Source organism: Ambystoma mexicanum, chromosome 4p (genome assembly GCF_040938575.1).
Source record: "Ambystoma mexicanum isolate Mex_15411 chromosome 4p, UKY_AmexF1_1, whole genome shotgun sequence".
Taxonomy (NCBI): Eukaryota; Metazoa; Chordata; class Amphibia; order Caudata; family Ambystomatidae; genus Ambystoma; species Ambystoma mexicanum.
This window is the reverse complement of record NC_090927.1, coordinates 1,155,652,786-1,155,672,703: the sequence shown is the minus strand read 5'-3', so window position 1 is coordinate 1,155,672,703 and position 19,918 is coordinate 1,155,652,786. Positions and strand designations below refer to the sequence as shown.

Here is a 19,918-nt window from a genome sequence, read left to right as displayed (position 1 = left end):
AATCTGAACTGTTTATAATAATGCGACAAAGCATTACGCTGATTTCTTTTTTCTTATTGTTCTATGTCAATGATCTATGGTTTGATATTTTAAACCGACATAAACCTTATTTTTACTTTGCTCCCAATTTTGATAGTTGTTACAGGAGGGGAAGTACATTAGATACGGAAGACAGACGTCAAGTAGAAAACTAAGAGTTCTGGCTGCAGAGGAGGTGGGACAGAAAGATACCCAGAGCATTAAGAGTTGGGAGTACGTAGATTGGACTACAAGAGGGGTGAAGTAACAGAACACTAAAAAGTACAATTTAAATGCTAAACAACTTTTACAAAAAAAAAAGGAGAACATACAATGTACATTTCACTAAAAGCTACTGTTAGGAAAAATGTCTCTTTTGGCAACTTTCCCTCCATAGTTTCCATGGATGACCAAACCTTTAGCTTTTTTTTTTTTTAACCTATCCTGACTTTTTGCAGGGAAGCGAAGCCTACAGCTTCACTCTGCTGGCCTTTTGCTAATTTCGTTATGGGGAAACGGATCAGTCCTTCAGACTATCAGCACTGGGAAATTACGTTTCCCTTTTTTCTTTTTACCTTTTACATTTTTGGTACCTTTTTAACAGTCGCACAGCCTCTTACAATGCAGTGCAGTGGGGATACTTTTGTGTCACCCTAGTCTTTTAACTTGGGATCTTTGGCCAAAAACATGCTGGTAGCAGCAATTATATTTTTACCATATTTGTGTTATTTCATAGTGTTCACATTTGCGTTTCCGCGTATGGCTACTAAATGTGGCTAGTGCACTAAAATGGCCACGCCACAACATTTTTGCTTTTTCTTTGCCATATTGTTGTTTGGCCTTCTTCCTGCCTTCCCAGGTAAGGAAATCCCATAAAGGTCATGCACTTGACCGGGAAAGCTGCTCCTTTCACAGGCTAGTTGTGCCTTTGTGTGTGTGTGTGGCCCAGGAAGGTCCCATTCCACATCCATGGTGCCTGAAAGTCTATGTGTGGGGCATGAGTGAAACCCACAGTTTTCTCTGATTGGACAAATGCTGGCTGTTTGGATGGTGCAGATCCTTACCATTGGTGGACTTGGACGTGGTTTCAGGCAGAATCTTGGATAAGAAGTAGACTTCTGAATGCACTTCCTGAGATCGACGTTGGAGCCAAGTATCCTGTCGAGAAGAACAGCCAACTGAAGATCCATGGATGACTCCCAAAGAGGCCTAGCATCCCTCCCTGCATTTAGCACAGTGAGGTCCTGTTGGACTACCTGATCTGTGAAGGCCCTGAGAGGTACTCAACCCTTGGACTGGTGGGACTTGCCAGTCTCAACACGTTCGAGGATCCAGCCGCCCTGAGCCTTCGGAAGTGTCCCTGGACCACCCGGTTAACTGACTAGTTCTGCAGTGGGCTTCCTCGCTGTTAGGTAAGATTTTACCTTTAGAGCTATCTCACTTGTGAGAACCCCAGAACTTGTTGCTGGACTGGTAGATTATTTTTCCCTATACCTCAGTGAGTGGGAACCTTTTTCCACACTCACAGATCCTTTTACTCTTTTTATGGGTGTCATTTTTAAGACTCCACATAGTTTCCTTTTAATTGTATGTTCTTCGATAACTTTTGGTATATACCATTTTATTGTTACAGGGTTGCCCTGTGGGGATCCCCTTTTACTTTCTCTGGCTTACCTTGTGAGAACTACTGTTCCCAAGTGTAGAAAGGATATTTCTATCCCTTCTACATTTTGTTAGGTGAAACCAGCACACCCTACCTTATGTGGAGTGCTGGGGCGATACAATGTATCCCCTATCTCCCATGACAAAGGGGGTATAAAGCTGCCCAATTACGAGGCGTACTATGTGGCGAGCCAGTTGCAATATGTTGCCAAATGGCTATCTGATGAAGAGACCTCCGAATTTAGGCTGTTTGGGCGGGATTGTGCACCCTTTTATTTGAAAGAAGTTATGTGGGCACCCAGGGCGGAGATGGTGGGGTGCCCTAAAATGATGCTGCTGGGGTGGAAGGTGTGGCGCAGGGCATGCCAATTGATGGGGAACCCATCCCCATGCTCGCCGCCGACGCCATTGGTGGTATTGACAGATGCAGACGCTCAGCTGCGACTGATACTCCGGACCCACTGGGAGCCGGCTGGGGTGGCAACGATGGGGGATATTTGGCAGGGGGGCTCTTGACCACGAAGACCAGTACATCACGTACCACAGAATGGTACAGAGGATTAAGAGAATGTGGCCCGAAACTGTGTTGGAGGAAGAACTGGACGCCACCATAGACGTTATATATGATATAGCTGAGGGGGGCCATGAGGTCTCCAGACTGTACGAGATGTTGATGTCTAAATTGGGGAAGGAGGTCACGCAACTGAGATTGGACTGGGAAACAGAGGTTGGGGTCCAAATGGGAGATGGGATGTGGGAACGGGTGCAAAGGTATCATGAGAAGGTGTCTAGAAACGCGAGACTGAAACAGATACAGCTTTACATAACACACAGGGCTTATATGACGCCTTGGAGGATATCGAGGTTCGAGAACGCAGGTCGGCAAGCATGCCGCAAGTGCGACGAAGAGAACGCAGACATGGTGCACATGTTTTGGTCTTGCCCGATCATAGAGAGGTTCTAGATAGTAGTGGACACGGTATGGGCCTGCCTGCTGGGGGGGTTCCCCAGACCACGGAAGCTCAGGCGTGTAAGCAAACGAAGGGACCTGGCTTATGTGCTTGCAAAGAGAAGGATTGCCATGGGATGGAAGTCATGCCATGTGCCGAGGATAGAGGTGTGGTGGAAAGACTTGCAAAAATGGGCAGAAGCCGAAACCATAGCATGGCAAGAGGCGTGCAGCAATGGGGGGGGGGAGGAGGAGAATGAGTCCCTGATGGCCTGGAAATCACTGATAGCCGGATCGTTTGGGTCATTGGATGACCCGACTGAACCTGTTGAGGAGGAGACCTAACCACAGGGTGTGGAATCTGATGACTCAAGATGATAGACTCGCAAGGGGGGTGAGGTAGTGGGAGTAGTGTTTAGGGAATTTAAAAAGTGTAATGAAACTGTTGAACATGCACTGTTTGTTTGGTTTTATTGTTTGTTTGTTTAAAAATTTAATAAAAACTTAAAAAAAAAATGTATCCCCTATCTCACTAGCACTGTGAATATTCGGTGCACCTTTAACATGGGCTGTTTTTACAGCTGCGGTAAAGGCACCCATGGGTGCTCATTTTACCAAAATGGCCCATGTCTTCTTTTTTTGTCATTTTAGTGTTCCTTTGCCTTTCTTGTTCCTTCCCCCGACCTCCTGGGCAGGAAAGTCCTTTGTGTGATTTCTATCTTCAGCGGGAGACCTCGGTCGAGCCCGCCTAGGCTCCAGAGTGTCTGTGAAGGCAGGAAGCGAGGGAGGAGTCCAAAACTCTGCAGCCCTTTGTTTTCCAGCCTGCCTGCGAGAATCCAGTTCAAACTGGGAGGCTGGCTGTACTGAAAGGACTGCCAAACCTCCAAATTTGAATGTTGCACATCTGTTTGATTGGCTGGGTTCCTGCATAAAAGTCTGATCCTGGAAGCTGAAGAGGTAGTAGACCACTGGACCTGAATCTGAAAATGAACATGATGAAAACACGGCTGAGACGATTTCCAGTGACCGGAGAGCCTGCTATGTAACCGGAGCCTGCTGTTACCCTTCTTACCAAGCAACCTGGGTACTCCAAAAATGACGACCATGACCGGTGAGATCCACTGGACTCAAGAAGACCTGCATTTTGAGCTATCCCACGCCGTGCTGCGACCTTGCAGGTCTGCAATACCCTGGGACCTCAAGCCATTGTGCGGTGCTTGGTCTTCTCAATTCCGAATCGAGCTGAAACTTTGGTGTCATCTTGCTACACCTCCAGAGATATGAAGTCCCCTCACCCGAGTGCTGGACCAGATTGGCGATGCAAATCCAATCAGCGAAATTCAGTCTTCTTCTGGCTCCTGAAAAGGGCGCCAAAACCACAGAGCCACATCCGGCCATGAAGAAACGTTTGCCTGGAGCCTTCCCAGTTGATCCCTGCTGCAGAGGCCCTTCCAGAGCCCTGCCTTCAGTCTTCATGACAAGCAATCCATTGAACTGGTTTTTAGCTGCAGATCCTGAAGTCTCACCCGCTGTAACCTCCTCTTCTGAGTCAACCATGCAAAGAACCTCTTGCCTAGCGCCTTCCCTGTGATCTCTGCTGCAAAAGCCCTTCCAGTGTCCTGTCTTCAGTCTTCATGATAAAGGAATTAATTGACCAGGTTTTTGCTGCAGATCCTGAAGACTTCTTGCTGCAACTCATTCTTCTGTGCTTAGCTACTGTGTCGGCTGGGGAATTTACTTATCTTAAGCCTATGTGATCTCTGTAAAGCTTTGGGGTGTTTGTGATTGGAAGTCCTCTCATGCAGTTCACCCAAGCCCACTGCTGGAATCCCCCTAGGGTGTCTTCTCAGAAGTCCCTGGACCCTAACTAATTTTAAAGTGAACTACTTACTTGTTTGAACAGTCTTCCACAGGAACTCTGACTTTTGCCTGCAACATAGCCCTATTGCACCCTGCCTACAGCTTGCTCCTAGACCCCTAGGGTCCCTCTTATGCATCTGAGTGAACTCATGCAATAGACAAGGGAAGGACTGGATAAGTAAAGGATTATGTATTGAAATGTTTAACAAGTGTTTAAAAGTACGTACTTGTGAAATAGTTTTTATCCTGAATATTAGTTATAGGTTTCTACAGATCCTTGAATCTGTGTTCCACTATTCAGAGAAGTATACTTGCAAGTTGGTTGATTATGTAATTTCTTTGCTGAGTGTCACTGCATAACCGACAGGGTCTACTACCCTTTACTTACTGTAAAGTAATCTAAAAGTAACTGATGGTTTTACTCCCCTTGAATTGGTATGGCTTATACTAAATGTGTATGATTTGGTCGGTGTACCTTCAAGCATTGTGACTGACTGACTGTGTTGTGTTTTTATAGTTTGTTTATGATTCTATGACCAGTACTTACCCCAAGACTTAACTTATGCTACTTGTATTTATAATAAACCCTTATTTTTTATAATACTTCTGGTTGTAAGTATTTCTATTGAATCTGTGGTATACTACAGGTTCTATGTACTTTCCTACAGTCCTCTCTCTCTCCTAAGCTCCTAAGATAAACCTGGCTGCTCTGTCTATGCTAGCATATACTCAGGATTAAGAGTGGCGTTCAATGTTTTTGCTAAAACCTTAGTTAGACTTCAGAAAAACTGTCCTAACACTCGCTGGAACTGTTGCCATTCCGCGTTCATCACCGGAACTTTGGTGGTCACCAGTTTGTAGTGTAAATCGCCCACCTACCGAATTTCAGCCTCCCAGCTTCAAGGGATCCTGCTCTTGAAGGTCTTCTTCAACCATGACTGGAAGGACGCCTGGCGTCGCCTGTGTTCAGTGGCTGTCGTGGAACTCGCCATCCCTCATCCTGTGAAGTGTCCTGAAGAGGTCTGCATCAGTGCTTTCTGCATTTCTCCATCGCGAAGGGTTGCACTCAGCTCCTGGACCCAACTGGAAGAAACCTTGCACCCTTAACTCCTGGACATCCCTCACTGGAACCAATGGCGGGAAAACCTACCTCCAGAGACCACCAGTGGACTCATCTAGTCCTCTGGAAAAATTGGAGTCAGGGGAGTAAGTAAACACACAGCAGTTGGCCCTACAATAAATTTTGACAATAAATCTTACCATAAACCTGAGGCATTCTATTCCAGTGCTTTTTGATCATCGCATCTAAAGCAGTTCTACCTGAAAGTTAGAAACACATTTTTACCTACAAGTATCTATGTTGAATTTCTTCTCTGGAACTTTTCACCAACACAAGAACGTTACCTACATCAGACACTTTCTGAGAGAGCGATTGTGAATTTTGGGCGCAATTCCCCACTCTAGATAGGGATTGGACTTCTGAAGTTAGGATACATTTCTTGTGACTTGGTTCCATTTTACTGTATCACTTATCTTCTTTTGGTGATTAAGTTATTGAATGCATCCCTAAGAACCTATGGTGTCTGTGTATATGTTTATAATTGAGTATTCTGCAATATTATCACCCGCTTTTTTCATTGCCTGGTGCGTGTGTTGGGCATAGAATAAATATAGTATGTTTGTACTTATTGGTCTAAATTGAAATCTTGTGTGCCTCACTATGCAGACTCTTTGTGGACCCCTGGCCCCACTCACAATCTCCTGAGAATAGCCTTGACTGCTCTCCACTGCTACCTTGATTGGGTTTTGGCTAACCTCTCAGATGTCCCCTGTTCACTAGAACTAGGGTGGCCTCCTAAAGTTTGTCCACCAGGCCAGATTATAGATATCCATCTGAACAGCTACTATTAAAAGGTTCCTTATACATTAAAAACACACAGTCCCAAGTAAATGAAATCACCTTACCACTTTCAGCAAGGTTCCTCAAACACAGACATGCTTGGCACGAGACCTGAAAGGGTAATTGGAAAAACATGTCAAAAAATGAACATAAGTAGCCATTGTGCCTTCATTATGTGCACACTGACAATACAGCAACTGCTGAACAACGCCAATACTTGAGATCAACTAACGGTGCTGGCAGTGCCCAGCGGGGCACTAACGCCTGTCAATGGTATGTTGGTTGCTTCTAACATGCACAAAGCAAACCAATCCATCTGTAGGGTCAGGCCCTCCGATAAGAGGCACCGTTCTGCAGCGCCTATGAGACCATGTTATCCTTCCCACCCAAGTTAAACATGCAGCCTCTGGGATGGTGTGCTTGGCTCGCTCACATCACTTGGCAGCCTTGGGTTTAACACCCAACTCTCCCAACTCTCCCACATAATTTAGCATTTGGCTCTTCCGTGTCAACCCTTGACTGCCACAGGAAAACATTTCTCATACATTTGTGTGACTGCACGACTTAATTGGGTATTGCCCCTTCCCATGGCCAAGTATTTATTGTGCTGGTCAAGGGGCAAGAGTGCTGCACAATTAGTGCATGAAACAAGCAAAGTGAGTCGCTGTTGAGTTGGACTTTAGAAAGGCAATGGCCAGATTATACTGTATAAAATATCTCCATCAGGAACGTTTTCAGAAGATATCAGAGACTGACTCTTCATGAAAGCACACTGGTCAATAGTAGCCAAGTACAGCCACTCATCACTTTACTAATACCACACCCACTCAATTATTATTATTTTATTTATTTATTTATTTTAACCTGTATGGTTTTTACAAAAGTCAAGTTCCTGCATTAATTCAAGTATTATTTTTTTTTACTGTTTATAAGCTACATTTGCGCCACCACTTCTAGTTGAGTTGCTTCGTTGGGTTTAAGAAATTCCCTGGTTTTCTAAGGACCCAGGAAAGAGGACAGCGGAAAGCGCACTGACTTCTGGCGCATTTGCTTTGTTCAAGGCCACCGTCAAGAATTTGGCTGCTGTCCTGGACCATCTGGCGGAGTCCCCTGCTATAAACCTGAGCCAGCATGTTTCTTCCTCCAGTATCGACGGCTGCACGATGAGTGGTGTCATGTAAGCTTGTCTTTCAAGCGCTAAAGCTGGGCACGACATGAGGAGGTGGCGTAGTGTTTCTACTTGATCCTGGACTCCACACAACCGACAGTTTGATGTAGGCGACAGCGCTCTGGTAGCCAAAATTTCCCTTGTGTGGAGCAAGTTCAGACGAGCACGCATGTAAGCTTTTCTTAAGTCTTTCTCTGGGAATTGTTCACAGTACTTTAAGGGCTACTTTAACTGGTTGTGAGAAGCAGGTAGGTGCTTTAAGGATTTGTACAGTTGAATTTTAGCGTTTGTGTTGATCCAGTCTTGTTGTTCTAGTTTAGTTTTTACTCAGCTCGGATTTGAGATAAGGGTTTCTTCGTTGCAAGCTACTTCCTCTAATTTGGCTTGGATTTTTTTGACCCAGTCAGTTAAAGGTTTGCAGGACCCTTTGTTGATTTCAGAGGCTACGATCTGAAAAATAGGGATTGAATTTGGCATCAGTATTTTTCTGTAAAGTTGGGAGGCACTATGCATCACCACAGAGGCTAGGGATGCTAAGCCAAGATCACGCCTAATCGCTGGAATTGGAGCTGATTTAGGCAAGCCCAGCACCGATTTCCATAGAAATCATTCCAACTGGGTCCAGAGCTCAGCTGGCAGAGTTAAGTTTACCGCCATCCCATAAGTAATCGCTGGAACTACTTTCGATTTATAGAACTGCAGAGCTGGGCTCCATGAAAATTTCCCAAATCTTTTGTCGACTGCTCGTGTTTGTGCTGTCAGATTTCTCATTTTTGCCCAAAGAGAATTTTGGAGAGAATTTTCTTTCAATGTGTTGTCTAACATCACTCCCAGGTATTTATGTTCATTGACCACTTCAATTTTCGTTTTTTTCAAGAAACCAAGAGATGTTTGGCTGGTGTTTGTTTGTTGTTTTAGATAGGACCAGAATTTTTGTTTTTGTTTTGTTGATTTATAGGCTGTTTTCTCCCATGTATACGTATAGGTTGCTTAGTTGCCGTTGTAGACCTATTGCCGTCTGGTCCATCAAAATCAGGTCATCAGCATACCATAGTCTTGACACTTTACTTGTTCCCACTTTCGGTGGAAATGCTCTCACTGTTTTTTCGGATTCCTGAAAGTCGCCGATAAAGGCTATGAACAGGGTGGGGGCCAAAGGACAGCCCTGTTTTACTCCTCGCTCTGTATAAATCTGTTCTGAGAGGATCCCTTGCCGACTTAGGCGCACCCGTAAAGATGTTGGTGTGGAGCGCCATATTTGGGCCAAGTAGAGGGCCCGGGCAGTTCCAAGATGCAAGTTTTGACCATAGTTTGGTTCGGTCCACCAAATCAAATGCTTGTGACAGGTCTACCATCGCCATGTAGACCTTCGGAGCGCCTCTTTTCACTTTCGCTTTAATGACGTTGAGAATTATATCTAGTAGCGCTATAGGCCTGTAGTTTGCTGGGCAACTTTTGTCCCCTTTTTTGAAAATCGGGACAAGGACTGCTTCTGTCCAAGTTCTTGGAACTTGCCTCTGCTTGTGGCAGTATCTGAAGAGCTCACCAATTGCGTGTGCCCAGGTGATCGGGTGCTTCTTAAGATCCAGATTAGTCAGCCCATCAGGGCCTCGGGGCCCTCAAAGATTTTAAGTTGCCAATTACTCTAGAGATGTCTTCTACGTTTTCCAAATTTATCCACGGTTCAACGGACGCAAATTGCATCTGCGAGACTAAAGTTGGAGGTGGTCAATAAAGGTCCGTAAAGTATGAGATCCAAATTTTGTTCTGATACGGAATTCGCAAGCATAGGTGTACTTTGGCCGTTTATGCTCTTGAGAAGCGTCCAAAAATCTTTAGTGTTCCTTGATGCCCAGGTGTTTAACATAGCTTCAACGTCGTTCTGGTATAGAATTTGTTGCTGATGCTTGAGCCATGTTTTGGAGAGCCTCTCGCCTGTATGGTATGCAATCCACGATTCGGTGGTTCCTGCCTTTGCTGCTAGTCTTTTTAACTTTCTCACCTCTTGTCGCTTGGCAACCACTTCATGATTGAACGTGTGGGTGTGGTTTGACTGATTTTGTGTCTTGCCGGTGAAACTCACTTTGTAAGCGACTAATAGGGACGTGTACTCGGGTCTTGCTTCTGCTGAGCCACTACTTGAACAGACATGTTTATTCATTAGGTTGTCCTTGAAGGATTTTACATTTTCGGATGTTAGTCGGAGTCGGTTTTGTTGTTTATTAGATTCCACATTTAGAAAGATAGTAGTGTCTTTTCTGCATCACTCCACCCCATGACAGCTGAAGGAGGTTATGGTCACTTTCAATAGTTTTCCGCACTGTGAATTCTACAAAGTGGTGGATCACACCTTCCATGATGTAGATGTAGTCCAAGGTGGCTGAGGCACCCGACCTTTCCCAAGTTGGAATTTTGCTTCTGTGATCTTGGAGTGACGCTACATTAAAGAGCTTTCTAGACTTCATTAACTCAGACCATGCTTTACCTCTTTCGTCCATCTGAGGTCCTGACATCTGGTCTCGTCCACTTGATGTTGCAACTCCACATTTAGCGTTCAGGTCTCCACATATGATCATGTTTGGAACCTTCCGGTCAACTGTGATTTCATCAATAGTATTGGCTATGGAGTTGCAGAAGTCTTTGATTGTTGTTCTCTCAGGGTTCCAGTACAAGTTGATTATCGCCAATTCTGTCTGCGCCCAACAGTCTAGGTTATGGTCATGGTGACACCATGTGGTTTGTGTAGCAAGCATGTTGTATCCCTCTGTGATTTTTCCCTTTGGGGTAATTCCAGATCCCAGGCGAATGGCAGTCAGCAGACCTGCAGAGGGTCGTCCCACGCTGGACCTTGATGCCAGAGAGACTTCGATTGTGAAACCGTCTAACGACGGCTTGTCCAGAAGCCAAGTTTCTTGTAGACAAATGAGGTCAAAAGAGCCCAAATTTACCTCGGTGGGTCTAGTTAGGTGGCGATAGCCTCTAGTGTTCCATCATGCCATTTAGAGAGGACTTTCTTTGGGCTGATTCGATGGATTCTCAGTCTGTCTTCTAGTGGCAGAGGAACACGGGGGTCGCTGCTATTTCTTTTGAGTACGTGAAAAGGTATCCGAAATCCACTTCCATGGTTTGGATGCAGGTGTTTCTTTCTGGCCCCTAATTACTGGCAATACTTTTGTTTCCTTGCGCTGTCTTTCTTGAATGCTCTCCACGTTTCTTTGTACTGAGTCCAATGATGCGTGGTTTTCACCGGTCCGAGTTTTTGGGTAGTCACCATAAAGTCTCGACCGTTCCTCTTCCCGTCTTTTCCTAAAACCTAGCCATCTCGGTTCATAAAATTGATCCATCGCAAAGGATTTTGGACGGCGGTGCCTCGAGGAGTCCCTTTTTTCCCTTCCATCAGGCACCTGGACTGCCTTGGGCTTCTGTAACTGTTGAATCTTTAGACCTAGGTGTTGGAGGTCTTTAGTTACTTCAGCGGAAATTTCACTTATCGCCGTATTTCTTATGTGGAGGTATGCTTTGGCTCTGTGCTCTCGGTGGTAGGGCTCGACAAGTATGAAGTCGTCGGATGTTAAATGTCGGAGTTTTTCGACTTTCCCCAGTAGTTTTAGCACTGTCCTACGATTAAGTACTAGGTAACTGTCTTTTGCTGAAATCTGCTCCACTTTAAAGAGTGACGATTCGTCCAGTTTATGAATCTTCTTGGCTACCGCCTCATTTGTTCTCAAGGCCACCTTAGGGGTTGAGACTCTATGCCTGCCATGTCGATATGTTTTTTCGGATCTTCGATTGGTTTCCCTTTCAGATCTCTGTGTGGGTGACCTTCCCCTTTTCTTTAGTTCTTTGAGTGCTTCTAGACCGGCACTTGGAGAATTTGATCATCGTCTGTGGGTGCCGGCTGCGGGGTCCTTCTCCATCCAATTCATCCCATCCTGAGCGACACCCATCATTTGTGAGTTGGAAGTTGTTTGGAAAGACTCGGAAGAGGCCCTTAAGTGGCCCGCTGATGAAGGAGTCACTACTTCGACGTCAAGATGTTGTGAGATGTCCAGCAGCTCCTTAGAGGGATCTAAATCGCCACTCGGTTTCAGTACCAAGACTGGCCCCTTTTTTTCTTGGGTTTTTGTCATTTCTAGACTACTATTGGTCCCTTGCTTAGGTGCTGAATAGTCTGTAGGGCTAGGGCCTGCTAGGGAGTTAGCTTCACTCAACTTTTCTTGGGTGCGGATATTGGCCGGATTTTTTTCCTTTGTCCCCTTTGCATTTCCAGAGGGCCGGACTACAGTGTCCTGGGTTGACGTTGGTAAGGAATTTTTTTTTGATGGCTTTTCAAAAATTGGGGCCAAGTCCTTGAGCTTCTCAATTTCTGAGGTCTGAGTAGATTTTGATAGAGATGAATTAGAGGATTGATCCAGTTTGGTTCTGTTTTTCAGCAAGACGGCCCCTAATTTGTCAATTTTTTCTTCTAAGTTCATTTCAATCCTGTTGCGTTCGACGGCAGTTAGATATCCTTCAATGAAAGTCAGTTTTTCACTCATGGAGCTTATCATTGAGGTATTTTCTTTGAGGGCCTCATGGATTGACTCAGAGAGCTTGCCCAATGGATTTAAGGCTATCGTGAGGGCCGACATGATTGACATCAAATCTGCTTTTTTTTTTTATGGAGTTTCTTTTTCTGCCATACTTAAAATTTCACTCAACCGCCTAGTTTTAGGTGGGGTGTTGAGGCCTCTTTCATTTTGTGACTGTATTGATCTTTCCACGGACCTTCTCTCTGAAGACGTCAGTTTTTCTTGGGTGGCTGACAAGGTTTCCCCCAACAGTCTGCTGAAATTTCCTTGGATATGTGGACGTGTCCATATGTGGTGGTCTGCAGATTGAGTTGTCTTAGAGTCCCGTCTTAATCTGTCTCTTATTGGGACCCCCGGGATTTGGGCGATCACTCCTTCGGGCGTAAGTTCGATGTCTACGATCTCTTTTAATGGTTTGCTGGATTCGTGGCCGTTGCTCATTTCGATCTGACGGCTCTCTATTTCCGTATGCTTGCTGCTACGCCAGGGTACAAGGCTCTCTATCTCTAGACTTTTGTCTGTACTTTTAGCTGGGTGCACATAGGGTTTTTGAGTTGGAAATGATCCATGAGGGTTTGCATCGATATTTCGAGCTTTTGACCTTGGGGAAGGATCTTTAATGGCCTCCAATATTTCCGCATCCGAAGGGTCACAATCCTGGTCTAATTTTCTTTTGTGTTGTTTTATGAAATATTCTTTCAAAGATGTAGAAATCAACGGGTTAGCCAAAAATTTGGCACCCCCATGTGTTTTACCAGGTACTTTTCGCAATTTCTTTGACAGTGTTTTTTCCGACCTGGATTTCAGTTTGATGTTCCCCTTTGTAAGCAGAGTCTTTGGGGCGCAGTTAGAATTTGCTGGAGCTGTGGTCTGTGACCCCATGGGTCTCGGCAAGGCCTCGCCTAAGGCTAAGGCAAAGGCATCCGCCGAATTTGTGTAAGGCCTTTGAGTTGAAATGCCCTGCATTGGGTCTGTGCCTGTCATGATCTTATCATTGGTTGAAGTTTGATTCAGTAGTTCAGTCTGTTCTGTTGCCGATACTTCATGAGGGGAAATCTCCCTGTGCGACACTTCAAACACCGAATCTGCATCTGATCGCCCAGTTGGAGAGGACAGCTGGTCCTCGATGTCCGTGACCCACGAGTCGTTGGAGCTATTTCTGATAGACGTGATTTTTTGCTTCTGCTGCTTTTGCTGCTTTAGAAGATCTGTTTGTAGAGTTGTGCTTTGATGGATTTGGGATGTGATAACCTTCCCTTGCGTAGACGGCGCCGTCAGCTGTCTGTTGGAGTCACCTACAGCGGACTTCCGAATTACGGCATGGAAGCGCACTCCTGTTTCAAATATCCGATTCGGCGTAGCATCCTCAGTGGATCGCAACAAGAGCCTTGCTCCCGGCCGTTTGGACTCCTGTCGCGACTGTCCTCTGACAGTCTGCGGCAAGGAGTCACTCGTCAAGACAGTAGAACGGCCGGGGGCTATGCTCGTTGCAAGTTTCGGTGGACCCGCTGGTCTTGTAGGAGAGAAGCGCTTCTTGGGGGGGATGCGCTTCTGCCTTCTCACCGCTGTCCCGGCCCACCGCTAAACTTGGAGATAAAAGATAGTTTGTAAAGGGGACCACGTCATCTTTGCCCACCGAGATGTGTGGGTTCGAGCCCACAAGCGATTTCCCCTAAAGCGGGGGAGTCGAGGTGGGTGGGCGAGCGGAGGATATGTTGGTGTTTTCCAAAATTAACTGCACAGGTACTGTGGTGACGCCTTTCCCTATTTTGCAATTTTTCCCCTACCTACCATTCTGTTGGTCTTCCAGTTGTTCTAGAGGGAGTTTGCTACTGCGGAGACGACGGCTTATGTCGTCTTCTGTTGGGGAAAGAGGCGCCATGAAGATTCGAGGCTTGAGTTTAATTAGGTGTGTTCAGACTGAGTTCAAGTGTGTACAAGTAGGGAGACACTCACTTCAGGTGAAGAACCGCTTACCGTCACCCGTCTCCTGGCTCCTGGCACCTGACACCGGACACACTGCTTTGAACACCGCGCCTGCGCGGTGTTTAAGTAGGAAGTCCTTGCAATTTCAGTAGCAATGAAAAGAGAACTGCAGAAAAGCACCATCCACTGTCCACGTAGCTGAAGTGATGCGTGAAAAGCAGCAGTGATCCTTCCACACGACACACACCGGACACACTGCTTCGCACACCGCGCCATTACCATTCACCACCTCTCACAAGCACTCACCAAGGCCGCTTCACATGCAAACACAACTTATCCAGCGCATTAATAGCCAATGATTAATCTCCACTTGCAACTCCACTGAGCTTACTATCTGTAACATTACAAATCCTAAGTATGCAGGGGACACTCACATGGAGCCTCATTAGGAGGCTGGCGGCAGCCGTGCCTGTAAGACAGGCACGGCTGCCGCCAGCGTTCTATTTTTTCTGGCGCCCAGGAATGGGCAATTACCGGGTCATTATGGCCTTGCCAGACCCGGTAATTGCCCATTCCTGGGTGCTGGAAAATATTCTTCCCCATTCCCATTTGAGCCCAAGAGGGCTCAAATGGGAATGGGGAAGCCGGATGCACAGGCACTGTTATAAACGGTGCCTGTGCATCCGACATGCTCTGCTTGCGGGTGCCGGTACAGCTGCCAGGCCAGTCCTGGTGGCCGCAATGGCACCCGGGAGCAGAACTCGTAGTTTGCTGATCCGGGAACTACAGTACCGGGCGGCTTACCGGTACCATAGTTCCCGGACCGGCAAACTTATAATGAGGGCCATGCACTCTTCTCCACTTTTTTCCCAGGCCTTCTAGAGTTCTTAGACACTGGGCTTGCAACTCCAGTGGTTTATCGGACATCGGACCAGGCACAAATAGTACTGCTACTGAATTGAGGTCTCGTGACTGAAAATCAGGCCATAACTAAACATGCTGACTTAAAATCCACATGACAGGTGGCCGTGGTCTGACACCCAGCAAGATGGCTGCAGGATGCAGATTGTCTGGGAGCAGCGACCATTGCCCTGACCATCTGACCCCCATCATGGCAATCTTTGTGAAATAATACAAGGGAATGTGTGTTTACATTAGCCCCACCACCATGGAACAACTCACAGCGTTGTCTGGTTCCTTCGGCCCGGGATGCGTGCTCTGCTTATGACTCAGGCCTCCTCTGAAGCCCATGTGCAATCTGGGACATGGGACCTATACCACTGTGTGCCTTGGCTGCTGCGGTTCCTGGAGTCCTAGCTGGGATTAAGGGTGGTCAGATCTGTAATGTGGGTGTACCCTGCACTGTGAAGCGTTATGAAGGAAAAGGAGCAACATTGTGAACCCACAGCAGTTGTGCTGGGTTAAAACAGTGCTGATCTGCACTAAATGTGCTTGACTGCCTTGGTACTAGATTGCCTGGACTATCTCTGGCGTCTTCACCTTCTAGACCCTGTGAGGAGTCCGAAATGAGAGACGGACACAAGGTTATTGCGTTATTAAGTGAAGACATTTTATTAAACAAAAATGGGTTGGAAAAACGCGTCTCTAGCCCTACTCTAAAGAAGAACTTGCCTACCTAGAAAATAAAACTAAGGGTATGTCTGTGTCAGGATGTCAGTAACTGAAAAGCCGTCCTTGTGTCCAAAACAACCTATCCTGACCATCACTATCACACCTATGAACAAACAACAAAAGGTTCAAGGGAAGGGTCTTTAACTTGATGTTAGAAAAAGTGTTCAAAACCAAAAGTGTAAGAATGACATCAACAAAGCTTTTCGCCAAGGTAAAGACCCTTGGATCCAGAAGGTGGTTCCCTTCCCCTGTATTCTTAAACAGGATGGCAACATGTCTCCTTAGCTAACAGTTCCTTGGTGTCTTTAAAGGAACTCACAAAGTTCATGTTTAACTAAAAAGTTCTGTTCAAGCAAAATGTTCTGTAACAGTCTTTTTGTAAAAGATCTTGTATTTTCATAGATTACTTGGTATACTCCCCTGCCAGGAATCTCTATGCAATTTACGACTATCTGGTGTACTCCCCTGCCAGGAACCTTTGTACCATTTCAACTGCCTGGCATACTCACCTGCCAGGACCTCTTATACGTTTCACAATTTCTTGATAAACCACAATAGCATATACCACGGAGTGCTTGGAATATCTATCTGTGGTAATATTTTACTCAAATGTACTTGCTCAAACCTCTTCTACACATTGACATCTCGTGCCTCAGTATTTGAATGGGGTTTGCTTTTCAACTTCGTCTTGTCTGCATTCAAACATTCTTCTTGCCTTTGCACTTTGGCTTGGTTTCATTCAAACAAACTTTGCCTTTGTATACTTTCTGCATCAAACATTCTTCTTATTGGGTGTTGAATTTGCACTTTGCCTTGACCGCATTCAAACAAACGTTGCCTTTGTATATTATCTGCATTAGCAATACTGTACCATTCAATCACTTGTTGGTGCAGTTGTCGGAATGCCGAGTGTCCCCATCTGCTTTGGGCAGACTCATCAGCCTTTTCATGTGTCTCCGACGTTGCTCACGCTACTTCGTTATGGCTTCTTCTTCTGTCTTCCAGGTTGGAGTGTGCGGATGCTCCACCAGCACCTGACGCAGCTCTGCAGTCATACACCAGTTCTACTTCTCAGCCCAGGATGAAGTCTGCTGCCTCGCCAAGTGACCAAACCTCCAGGAGCTCCTGTACTACTCCTGGCATTTCCACGGTCATCCTTGCTCACATGCAGTCTCTCTCTCCCTGTCCTGGCGGCCATCACTCTTTCACCAACTCTTCTGGTATGACTAGTGCTTCAGAGCCCCACGGTGGATAGCAACATCTCCTTCTGTACTGCTCGCTGCACCTCTCTTCTCCATAATGTGGTTGCCATTTTTAAATGTTTTACTCATTGCAGGTTTGCAAAAACAACTAGTCTGTACGTTGTATTTTGAGCTCTTGTCACTTTGCACAAACTGCCTTGTCCTTCTCCTCGCCTCAGTACCTGAGTGGTTATGGAAGTTGACCTCCATAACTTTCTTTGGGCTTTCAACTCCTGGATGGCTTTGCAACAAATTCCATAAAAAGGCACATCCTGAACAAAAGGTGTTATGTGTGAGTTATGGGTGTCTGTGTGAAAGGTGGGGGCCTGACTAGAATGACAATTGGCCACCAAGAACTGTGGTATCAGAGGTCTTCTTCATGGGAAAGAAGGGGGGAACACTGTGACTCCTCCAATGAAAGCATGACATCTTCCCGGTAGTTGTCTCCTCCCATGTTATCCTCCCTCACATAACTACCCGCAGGGTCAGGATCAGGTAGCGGCTGCCGCACCCTAGCCACATGGGAGGAGGTCACAGCCAGGGAAGATGTGATGACTCCATTGGATTCATCACAGCCCTGTGGGCCTAGCTGCATGCAGGAACAAACAGAACCGACTGAAAAGGGATGATTCACATAATTCTTTCTCTTTCTTCTCCACAACACATTATTACAATCCTTTCCTTCTGCTGCTCTGCAATCCAGAACAGCCGCATTGAGTGCAGATAGTGTGACAGGGCCATGGGTCTGACCCTGTTGAGGGGTGTCAGGGACCCCTCCCATTCTGAGGTATGCAGCCTTCCCGGGCAACTCCAGAGGTGGTGTGGGGGTATTGAGGGGGATCCCTATCCCTCTGGCAAAAGTGGAACTATGTCTGTATATTGGTACCTTTTTCTCTGACCCGATGCCTACCACCGTCTGTCCTAGGCAGTTCTCATTCTCTTCTATTCCAGATGCCCCCCCCCCCCGGGAGGCAGCAACACCCAGAAGACTAAGTATCACAGTGCATCTGGGCCCAACTGAAAATATCCAGCCTGGAAAAGTGGAAAACACTGGTTACCAAAATAGGAATGGACAATGATTCCAAATGCAGGAGCCGAATGGGAGACCAAACACCAACCCCACAAATCCGAGACTGGCTACAGGGAAGCAGTGGGGGAGCACCAGCGGTAATGAAACTGGCAAGCGATTGCATAGGAATTGGGGAGACCTAGAACACTCTACAAACCCAGTTTGAACAGTGACTCAGCAGGGACAGGAGAGAACCATAGAAAAAACTCCCACAGTAACTGCATGTCTGGCTGGATAAAAATGGAGACTGGAAAGGGGTCCTTGCGAAGGGCCCTTATAAAGACTACCATGGAAAAATACCAGCCAAGTAGAGGAGGAGATGGGAAATGTTGGCATTAGAGAAGCTAGAGATTGGCCCAGGGAAACAGCTGACTCGGGTAGCCAATGGGAGCGGGAGACGTTTCTAAGCAGGAAGGGGAGCAATTTAATATGCCAGCAGAATCAGTGGGCAGCTAGGTGTTTGAGTGATATGTAATATGACCTCATTTAAGTCAGTTCAGCACTGTTGGCCAAATATTCCCTTTAATGAGATTCTTTTGCAAACTGTGAGCCACAAAAGGTTACCGTTTAAGATTTTTAAAAATGGGTGGGGTCTATACACTGTGGCAGGTCTGAAGAAGGAGTCAGAAACAAAATGGACATTTTTAATTGTTTTATTTTGAATAGTAGAAAAGGCCTAGCTTGCCCTATCGCTATAGGGGAAAGTCCTACCTAACTACATTAAACTAAGGTGCTTGGGGTTGTGGCTAAAGGCCAATGGAGTAGCATGGCTCCCTGTGGGGCTCTCGTCTGACCCGACAAGATCCGAAGTAAAGACAGGCAGACTGAGGCATACTGGCACAACAAACAACAGAGGAGGTGTCTTCTGGGAGTGCCCAGCGAGAAGAGCGCGTGTTGCAGATGAGCAAAGCGGGAGAAATTAGGAGTGAAGCAGGAGACTTCCCGACGCTCAGATCTAAGATGGCGTAGGCATAACAAAGAAGAAAGCTGGGGAGAGGAGCTGAGCAAGACGTCGGGTGTCCAGCTGACTCAGAAAGTAAGCAGCACGTGTGGAGGAGAGACAAGCCCACCAGTAGCTGTGCCAGGAAAGGAGAAGTGCTGGCCCACCCGAGCGTGAAGGTGGGAGCGCAAGAAGGCAACAGGCCACTCTGCTGGTGCGCGAGGGTACAGAGGATGCACCGGCAAATGCCGCCACCATCTAAGGAAGGCAAAGGACGTTCCAATAATAAGCGAGGCCTGGTGGGACAAGGAAGAACCCGGGTCGGAGCGGTGCAGCTCAGTGAGAGGCCTTTGATTAAGGGGGCTACTGACAGAGAGCAAGGTACTGGCAAGTACCTACACACATACTGCTGAAAGAGTGGGCCAGGAGGCATCATGAGGGCTGAAACCTCACTCTCCCAACAGCAAGGAGGCAGGGAGAGGATATATAGTGCTGGAGGTCTAAAGGGATCACCCCTTCTTGTTTGAGGATATTGTAAGCAGGTCCCCAGAGGACCGGGGGTGCATAGGCCCTGAAGATATTATATGAAGAGCTGGGCAGTAGTGCCACACAAGGTATACACCTAAGGCCCAGGAGGGGCAGTCGCCTTAGTGGAAAGCAACTGTGGACGATTGAGAAAAGAGACGCAAGTTTAATGCCTCCCTAATCAACAAAACCCAAGAAGAACCAGCCAACCCTGAACAGTTTGACTAAGCCCAAGCAACAGGACTTGGGTGATAAGATAGACTCTGCACAGGAGAAAGAAGGGGGCCTGAAGGAGCTGCATAACCAAGTGATGTTGGCAATAGCAGACTTCAAAGCTACATTGGAAACGCAGATTGCGGCAGTGCAATTGGACGTTGGTCTGTTGCGACAAGATGTGCGAAACCTGGCAGAGCGCACTACTATGCTGGAGACACAGTTGAAAGAGAACATAAGTGGG

General features: G+C 46.6%; 1 protein-coding gene across 2 annotated transcripts in view; it reads right to left on the bottom strand.

Annotated features, from left to right (window-relative positions):
- The window catches only part of LOC138453690 (uncharacterized), a 724,495-nt gene that overhangs the window by 196,629 nt on the left and 507,948 nt on the right, over positions 1 to 19,918 (bottom strand). For both annotated transcript variants that reach the window (XM_069606759.1, XM_069606758.1), the window contains one exon: positions 6,455 to 6,500. In XM_069606759.1, coding sequence (XP_069462860.1) covers positions 6,455 to 6,500 — 46 coding nt within the window. The remainder of the gene's footprint in view (positions 1 to 6,454; positions 6,501 to 19,918) is intronic.